The sequence below is a fragment of the Cynoglossus semilaevis genome, unplaced genomic scaffold (assembly GCF_000523025.1).
Source record: "Cynoglossus semilaevis isolate Cse_v1.0 unplaced genomic scaffold, Cse_v1.0 C19034222, whole genome shotgun sequence".
Lineage (NCBI taxonomy): Eukaryota > Metazoa > Chordata > Actinopteri > Pleuronectiformes > Cynoglossidae > Cynoglossus > Cynoglossus semilaevis.
In genome coordinates this window covers 1-787 of record NW_007588184.1, presented here as the reverse complement: position 1 = coordinate 787, position 787 = coordinate 1, and the positions used below count along the sequence as shown (strand labels likewise).

The 787-nt window shown below is 41.0% G+C and overlaps 1 protein-coding gene across 1 annotated transcript; it reads left to right on the top strand.

The window, feature by feature from the left end:
- The first annotated feature begins 207 nt into the window (after nucleotides 1-207).
- Nucleotides 208-773, top strand: LOC103399400 (26S proteasome non-ATPase regulatory subunit 10-like). The gene is made up of 2 exons (XM_008338091.3): nucleotides 208-528; nucleotides 608-773. Exons 1-2 carry the CDS (start codon nucleotides 415-417, stop codon nucleotides 737-739), a joined length of 246 nt encoding a protein of 81 aa, XP_008336313.1. The 5' UTR covers nucleotides 208-414; the 3' UTR covers nucleotides 740-773.
- Nucleotides 774-787: the final 14 nt, after the last annotated feature.

Sequence of the window (787 nt, the reverse complement as noted above, 5' to 3'; positions counted from 1 at the left end):
GTGACATTATCACAGTTGCTGACATTCTTTGAATATCTGTCGATAATGTGTTTTGGGTTTTTTTTCTTTTAATTTAGTAATACATGCTGCACCTTGCTGTGACTCTGTCTTTTCATAGTAACTGTGGGAGTTAGGAACACAAATCAATTGATTATTTTTTATAGCTTTTTAACAAACCGTATGCATTTGAGTACACTAATTTAAACTCTTGTGCTATTTTGCTTCCTTTGAAGCTGGAAATAAGTACTTCAAAGTACAATGGTTCAATTTCTGAGACAATGTTGAGCGATATTTTTATTTTGAAGAGAATTGCTGCGTCATGCGGAAGTAAACCTTCTGGGTCGTTGTCGTTCATGTTGAATACGGACCGTGTGGACTGTTTTGTTGATTACAGTGTTGATAGTTTGTGTGAGGATGGAAGGTACGGTGTCAAACGTGGAGGTGTGTAACTACGCCTTCACTGGACAACTGGACAAACTGCGCCAGTGTATTCTGTCAGATAAAACGCTCGCCTTTAAGACGGATCAGGTGAGAACAAACGACACAGTGGACTGTTGTCTAAAACCATGACAATGGATCACTTGTCTTTAACTGTGAGTCATTTCAGGACCACAGAACCGCCCTGCACTGGGCCTGTTCTGCCGGACACACCGACATCGTGGAGTTTCTGCTTGACCTGGGAGTGGAGGTCAACCTGCAGGATGACGTACTCTCATTTCTCTTCATATTTGCTAACTGACCCAATGAGTAACGCAGTAAATCAGTACTCTAATATGTGAATCACAAC

Excerpts from the sequence above, each read along its gene's own strand:
- LOC103399400 (XM_008338091.3), top strand. The coding sequence starts at position 415 with ATGGAAGGTACGGTGTCAAACGTGGAGGTGTGTAACTACGCCTTCACT. Across the intron at positions 529-607 it reads TCGCCTTTAAGACGGATCAG|GACCACAGAACCGCCCTGCA; the intron begins GTGAGAACAAAC and ends GAGTCATTTCAG.